Here is an 8109-nt window from a genome sequence, read left to right as displayed (position 1 = left end):
AAGAGTTACACAGAGAGAGAAGAGAAAGGTCTTCCATCCACTGGTTCACTCCCCATTGACAGCAACAGCCGGAGCCGTGCCGATCCAAAGGCAGGAGCCAGGAGCTTCCTTCCAGGTCTCCCATATGAGTACAGGGGCCCAAGGACCCCAGCCATCCTCCACTGCCTTCCCAGGCCACCGTGGAGAGCTGGATCGGAAGTGGAGCAGCCAGGACCCGAACCGGCGCCCATATGGGATGCCTGCAATGCAGGTGGCGGCTTTACCTACTACGCCACATCGTGGGCCCCTGAAGAGGATCTTTCTATGAATTGCTCACTCAGGAACTCCTAACGTTGGAGCTTCTGTTAAAAGCTCTTTAATTTCTTGGATCACCTTTTGTAGCTCCCCTGTCCAGCACAGTGTGTCTGTATCAGGACCTTTTAAAGCTCATACAAAAGGTTGGAATCCATATTCCACAGAATCCTGCCATCAGAGATGCCCAGTGTTGGAGCTTCTGTTAAAAGCTCCTTAATTCTTTGGAACAACTTTTTTATTTCCCCTGTCACAGTGTGTCTGTGTCAGGGCCTTTTGAAGCTTTATACAAAAGCTTGGAATCCAAATTCCACAGAATCCTGTCATTCCCAGAAATGCCCTTGGCTGCTTTTTGGTCTGTAGTGACCCTATACATAGGACAGCTTCCTTTCTCTTGACTGAAAGAGCATACTTTCCTGGAGACTAGAATATATCTCAGGTAATCTATCTTTTGTTTAGAAACCTGAGCTTTTGTTGGGGAAATTCTGTATCCTCACTTTCCCAGATTCTGAGTTTAATGGAATGCAGAAGAAATTATCCCTTAGGCAAAGGTATATAGCAAACAATAAGATGCATTGAAACAGTGGTCTCATTAGTAGCCCTGAGGCCTTTAACCATTTTGTACTTTTCCTTTGACCTTAGGCTAAAACATAGGATAGGAACATCACAGGGAGACATGGACCTAAGACTCCATGTTTGAGACAATTAACTTTAAAGAAACACCTAAGGATAATAATAAATCTACAGGCAATAGAGTTGGTCACTTAGACGTAACTAAAACTTACAACACATAATATAACACACTAGAACAAAGTGAATCTTTGGGGACAAGTTTTACCATTAATTCTAATACTGTAACTCTTTGAGGACAGAGGTCTTTTTTAATCAAATGCTTTTACATTTTTAAGCAAATAAAAAATTTAATTCCAACTTTCTTGATTTACTTTCATTCTGTCCCTTTCCTGCCAGGTCTCCATCTCCTACCATCTCTCTGCCTCAAAGGAGCATGGATCAGGACAGGATGAGCCAAAGTTTACATTACTTGTGATGGTTCCTGAGATTCCCAGAACAATCTGCAAGCCCTATTTGGGGGAGCATAATTGGATTTATTACTTTAATTAAAAGTAATTGTTTTTCTAAATCTGAACAAACTTTTTTTGCAAAGTTGTAGTAAATAACAGCAAAGAGACTTGGAGACTGAGTGAGGCTCATTATACTAATTCTCTGGGGAGTCCCAAGCCCATCAAGTTAGAGAGATGAACAGAGCCCCGAAGGAAATAAAGCTACACCCAAGTCTTCCCTGCACAAAGGCGTGTGTTTATTCCAGGAGGATTTGTCTGTCTCCTACAGCCCCATGGTTCACAAAAGAAACACCACCTCACAGAGACTGGGCCCATGTAAGAATTTTTTAGAAGTCTTTATCAGACAGAATCACCCCATGAGGCCAAGAGGAGGATAACAAAAGATTGCTCCAAATGATAACTGTACTCTAGAACGAATCTGCTGAAAATGGAAGATTTTGAAACATTCTGGGGTTCTGACACTTTGAGCTGAATGATGACAAAGGCCAGGGAAACCACTGTACTCTAAGTGGCCCAGGGAATGCAGCTGCCCATTTGGAAGCTTTGGGAAAGAACCAGGTATTCTCAGAAAATGCCATCAAATTCATGAAGGATACACATCTCACACCAACAGTATACTGTCTGTATATTCACAGCCTGCAGACAATATTGCAACCTCAAGAAATACTTCTGGGAACCTAAGAATCTCCTGCAATCCTGTGAATAGTCTATTTGGAATGGCCTGAATGAGACTTCTCCAGCGTGCTGTTAGACACCTGGCCCTGGGCCTTTGGAATAATCTCTGCCCTGGCACCTCAGGGGCTGGCAGAGCAGCAATGACTTCCTCAAATTTCCCCTTACTGGCACTTGATACACACACATACACACACACACACTTTTTTTTCCAGTTATCAGGTCTGGCACATAAAGAACAGCATTTGGTCTCATTTGTACTTTTAGCCCCATCATCTGGGTCACTGTTGAAACAAACAGTAGCTAAGTCAATATTCAGTCAATCAATTGCTTGCACTGAGCAACTTTGCCTGATATGATTTACAATGCTGATCAACCCTGTGTTCTATATGACTGGTCCCTTAGATAACCTAAAGCTCTGGACAATACCAACTCTAGGTATAAACCTTCATGCTTCTCCTTAGAAGGGGAAGGTCTTCCTCTCCCTCTAAGAGCACTAAAACTGTTGAGAAGAACACCCAGTTCCAGCTGCAGCAGACAAACCCCTGGGGAATGCATCCTTTCCCACTGGGCTGTGCATGACTGACCCTTAGAACAGTGAATGGTTTGAAGTGGATGCTGCAGCCATGTCCAGATCCTCCAGCTGCCAGGTAAGTCTCCCCCTTCACTCATCATGTATTTAGGATAAAGGAAGAGCTGCATGAGGTGGCCCACTTCCCTTTGCAGCTGGAAGATCTCCTAGCTGCTGATCTCTGATTTGACATAAGAAGAAAAAAGTCTATTAGCAGCCCTGTCCTTGAGCTGGTCACAATGACTTTGCAGGTTTATCCATGCTAAGCTGCTGGCTCAGCATGAACCCAAAGCTTTTCCCTCCCTCCCACTCCCATTAGGTCCTTCAACACTTTAGACTCTGTTCCTATGTTTCTCCCAGTGTGTCACACCAAGTACTTTGCCTAAGTACTATTCATTCTATTAATTCCTGATGTTTCTGGGTTTCATGTTCATGCTGGGTTCTGCTTTTGTCCTGGAAAGAACTAGGTAAGTTTGTTAATCACCTGGGCTCACCTTTCAATCAAATGATTAGGCTGCAGTGAACTCAAATCACTGATGAATTTAGATGACATTTAGTCTGGAAATGACTCTTGGGAAATAGCCCTCAATACATCTTTAGAGGCTGATTAACTAATCCTATTCAGCTGATTAACTCATTCTTAGTAACTGTCAACAAATGATAGAGAAAATGGTAATTGGCAGAATGACTTTGAAGAGTGCAAAAAGTGCTAAAAAAAAAAAAAGGAAAAACAATTTTAAAAGGAAAGTTTATAAGATGTATCAATTCTTCCTCCCTATTAACATAACTTTCATCCCTTGATATTTCCACTTCTCCAAGTACCCTCCCAAATACCTAAACTAGGTCCCAATTTAATTCTCCAGTGAGTGGGTGACACATAATTCTTGCTATAACTCTGGTCAATAATCAAAGTAGTCATTAACAATGCTAATGGAAGGAAACTTCCAGAGATGTTGACTTTTTTTTAACTTTTATTTAATGAATATAGATTTCCAAAGTACAGCTTATGGATTACATTGGCTTCCCTCCCCCGCCCATGACTTCCCTCCCACCCACAACCTTCCCCTTTCCCGCTCTCTCTCCCCTTCCATTCATATCAAGATTCATTTTCAATTTTCTATATACACAGATTAATTTAGCATACATTAAGTAAAGATTTCAACAGTTTGCACCCACATAGAAACACAAAGTGAAAAATACTGTTTGAGTACTCGTTATAGCATTAAATCTCAATGTACAGCACATTAAGGACAGAGATCCTACATGAGGAGTAAGTGCACAGTGACTCCTGTTGTTGACTTTACAAATTGACACTCCTGTTTATGGCATCAGTAATCTTCCTATGCTCCAGTCATGAGTTTCCAAGGCTATGAAAGCCTTTTGAGTTCACTGATTCTTATTTAGACAAGGTCATAGTCAAAGTGGAAGTTCTCTCCTCCCTTCAGAGAAAGGTACCTCCTTCTTTGAAGACCTGTTCTTTCCACTGGGATCTCACTCACAGAGATCTTTCATTTAGGTGATTTTTTTTTTTTTTTTTTTTTTTTTTTTTTTTTTTTTTTTTTTTTGCCAGAGTGTCTTGGCTTTCCATGCCTGAAATACTCTCATGGGCTTTTCAGCCGGATCCGAATGCCTTTAGGGCTGATTCTGAGGCCAGAGTGCTGTTTAGGACATCCGCCATTCTATGAGTCTGCTGTGTATCTCGCTTCCCGTGTTGGATCGCTCTCCCCTTTATTTATTCTATCGGTTAGTATTAGCAGGCACTAGACTTGTTTATGTGATCCCTTTGACTCTTAGTCCTTTCATTATGATCAATTGTGAACTGAAATTGATCACTGGGACTAGTGAGATGGCATTGGTACATGCCACCTTGATGGGATTGAATTGGAATCCCCTGGTATGTTTCTAACTCTACCATTTGGGGCAAGTCAGCTTGAGCATGTCCCAAATTGCGAGATGTTGACTTTTAAAAAGGGATCTTTTTAAAATATTTGGGGCTTTGGTTTTTTTTTTTTTTTTTTTTTTTTGAAGGTGAGAGCATTCTACCCAAGCAGATCTCTCTGTACCAACTACCTCAGACTCCAGTCTACCTCAATGATGGAGTCTCCACTCAGAGAATGGTTGTGAGAAGGCACCTCCACCTTCTCCTGAGGAAAAGCAAACTCTCTTCAGCTGGACCAAGTCAAAGCTATTTGGCATGCTGGTTTTATTTAAATGCTGCCCCCTAGGAAATACTACATACATGACATGTCCCCAACCTCTTGTATGTCAATCACCAACCAAATCCATTTCTCAGACATTTGAAGTATTATTCCCTGTTTCAATAAATGGTCATCAAAACTGATTATTTTGAGAAATTGCTTGTAAGTTCTTTAGAAAATATAAAAACTTTTGAGTCAACAAAAATAATTATAAAAACATAATTAAAATGTGAAATTCATTCACTAAGAGATGAAGGCTTCATAGAAAACAGTATTTATTAAGGAGACACTTAAAGCATCAATGGGATTTGAAAGACTGGTGGTTACAAGCTGAAAAGTAGCCTTGTATGAAATATCACCAGTGTATGAAAATGGATAACAACCAAAACATCAGAGAGTTTACTGTGTCTAGATCCCAGGGTTTGTGGGAGAATGTAAAAAGAGAAAAACTTGGAAATATTATTTGGTAAAATAATACTAAAATATACCATGAAATTTTGATGTATGTAGATATGACTTGGAGTAGTTCTTATTTACTTAATTTTTGAGAGTTGTGCTTTTCTCATAGCTTTCCTTTTTACAATCCCAAATAGCACTCAAAGGCACCAAAGATTCAGGAAATCCTGCAACATTAATGCCCTCAAATATGAACTATTTATGGATGAAGACCCAATATTGGAGTAAGGATAAGAACAAATGGTGCTGAAAGCAGCTTACATTAGTAGCAATGGAGGAATTCACTGAGAAATAGAAATAAACTTTTTGGTTAAGAGAAGTAAGAAAATTATTTTTGGTTGTACCTTACTTAGGTCACCCTGAACTCACCACTTTCTCCTATAACAGATCTACCAGATACTAACCATTAGACAGGCAACTCCAGAGGCTCTGCAAATGAGCTTGAGAAGTCAGGGGTGAGAAGATAAGATTTTCACAGAAATAAAAGACTTGGTCAGCCCAAAATGCAACACATATTCTTCTTGCTTTCAGCTCCAGCTTATTTTCAGACCCCTAGACCATCACCACTCCTGATGCTGAACACCTTTCATCAGCCATCCCCAGCGCAGGTCTCAGGAGCCATGGGGAACCACACCAGAATCACTGAGATTGTCCTGCTGGGGCTCTCAGATGCCTGTGAGCTGCAGCTGCTCATCTTCCTGGGGCTCCTCCTCACATATCTCCTCATCCTGCTCGGGAACCTCCTCATCGTGGTCGTCACCCTCACGCACAGCTGCCTCCACACCCCCATGTACTACTTCCTCCGCAACTTTGCTGTCCTGGAGATCTGGTTCACCTCCGTCATCTTCCCCAAGACGCTGACCAACATCCTCACAGGACACAAGACCATCTCCTTTCTAGGCTGCCTCCTACAAAGTTTCTTCTATTTCTTCCTGGGCACCACAGAGTTCTTCCTACTGGCAGCGATGTCCTTTGACAGGTATGTGGCCATATGTAACCCCCTGCGGTACACCACCATCATGAGCAAAAGGGTGTGTGTCCAGCTGGTGTTCTGCTCATGGATCACAGGACTCATTCTCATTCTTCTTCCAAGTGTCATCATATTTAACCAACCGTTCTGTGGCCCTAATGTCATTAATCATTTCTTCTGTGACAACTTTCCACTCATGGAACTCATATGTGCAGACACAACTCTGATAGAGCTTCTGGGTTTTGTGATAGCCATCATATGCTTACTGGGCACTCTGTGTGTGACAGCCACCTGCTATGGCCACATCGTCCACACTATCCTGCACATCCCCTCAGCCAAGGAGAGGCAGAAAGCCTTTTCAACCTGCTCCTCCCATATCATTGTGGTGTCTCTCTTCTATGGCAGCTGCATCTTCATGTACATCCGGTCAGGCAAAGGTGGCCAGGGGGAGGGCTGGAATAAGGTGGTGGCATTGCTCAACACTGTGGTCACTCCAGTGCTCAATCCCTTCATCTACACCCTGAGGAACAAACAGGTAAAGCAGGTGTTTCAGGAGCAGGTGAGCAAGATCCTCTCAAAAAGTTGTGGAACAAAGAGCTGAGCTGATATTCCAGACCTGCTATGGGAATTTGAGAGATCTTCAGGAGACTGGAATTCCATCTGGGTCTCCCATATGAGTACACAACCCAAGGTCTTGAGCCATCATCCACTACTTTCCTGGGTACATTGAGCAGCCACATCTCAAACAAGTACACAGATATGGGATGACGGTGTCACAGGTGGCAGCTTAACCTGCTGTGCTACAATGCTAGCCCCAGAAAATCCTGTTATGAAATGTTTCTGTGTGATAAATTTCTGTGGTGCCAGTCACTATGAAATTCAGCATAAACCCAAAAGCTCTCTGGACCCTCAAGGCACTTTTATTAATGTTCAGATTCAAATATTTTTGCCCATTTCATCTGTTTATCTGACTTTCCAACAGAAAATAAGCTCTTTGAAAATAAGTACTAACTCTTTAATTCACCAGAGGCTTCAACCATCAGTCCATTGTCATGGACCATTTACATGAATATATTCAGTAAGTACTTCCACACTCATCACTGGCTTTGTGTCTGTTTCTCCAACACATTCAGAGAAGAGAACATTCCCAAGTTAGTACAATCATAATTTAACCAGTAAATTCTTGTCATAGAAACTAATCAGCAAGAGTTCACAAAAATGACTAATGCAATTGTTTTTTTATTTTGCATATAAGCTACTTAAGCGTTTTAAGTATTAAAATTCATAGAATTTCCTCATTTTTTGATAAAGTCTCTTCCATCTACTGGTTTTATTTCCTCCTGAGCCCAGTTTTCTCATCTGTAAAGTCAGGATGACACTGCCCATTTCGAAGCACTGTAAGTAAAAATCAAAGGAGATATTCCATGGGCAGTGCCTTCAATAGTGATTGGCACAAAATACGTCCTCAATAAATGTTAATTCCTTTACTCCAATTTTCATCTTGCCTTCCCTTACCTCCTTTGTTAATTCATTTGAATTATCAACAAAAGCATTTTTGAAGATTTTAAATTCAAAATATTATTAAAGATAATGTTTAGCCTATTGGAATGTATTACCAAGATGTCTACCGTTCTTTTGCAAGATTTTTTCCAGTAGGAAAATTTTTTATTATCTATTTTATTTATTTGAGAGGCAAAGAGACAGACATAGAGAGAAAAACAGTCAGAGAGAGATCTTCCATCCACTAATTCACTCTCCAAATGCCCAGCTCAGGTTGGGCCATGCCAAGGTCGGGAGTCAGTAACTCAATCTAGGTCTCTGTTGAGCATGGCCTAAAATCTCCATTACAATATGGCGCCTGGCGGATGT

The 8109-nt window shown here is 41.3% G+C and overlaps 1 protein-coding gene across 1 annotated transcript; it reads left to right on the top strand.

Moving 5' to 3' along the window:
• Positions 1 to 5698: 5698 nt before the first annotated feature.
• Positions 5699 to 7019, top strand: LOC100342317 (olfactory receptor 6E1). Its single transcript, XM_002717897.5, has one exon. The coding sequence runs from the start codon at positions 5774 to 5776 to the stop codon at positions 6839 to 6841; it is 1068 nt and encodes a 355-aa protein (XP_002717943.5). The 5' UTR covers positions 5699 to 5773; the 3' UTR covers positions 6842 to 7019.
• The last annotated feature ends 1090 nt before the right edge of the window (positions 7020 to 8109 follow it).

Source organism: Oryctolagus cuniculus, chromosome 12 (assembly GCF_051225735.1).
Source record: "Oryctolagus cuniculus isolate XC-2025 breed Fujian yellow rabbit chromosome 12, ASM5122573v1, whole genome shotgun sequence".
Classification (NCBI taxonomy): domain Eukaryota; kingdom Metazoa; phylum Chordata; class Mammalia; order Lagomorpha; family Leporidae; genus Oryctolagus; species Oryctolagus cuniculus.
This window is presented reverse-complemented; position numbering and strand designations above follow the sequence as displayed.

What these genes read in the sequence shown, in the direction of transcription:
- LOC100342317 (XM_002717897.5), top strand. Translation starts at nt 5,774, where the DNA reads ATGCAACACATATTCTTCTTGCTTTCAGCTCCAGCTTATTTTCAGACC.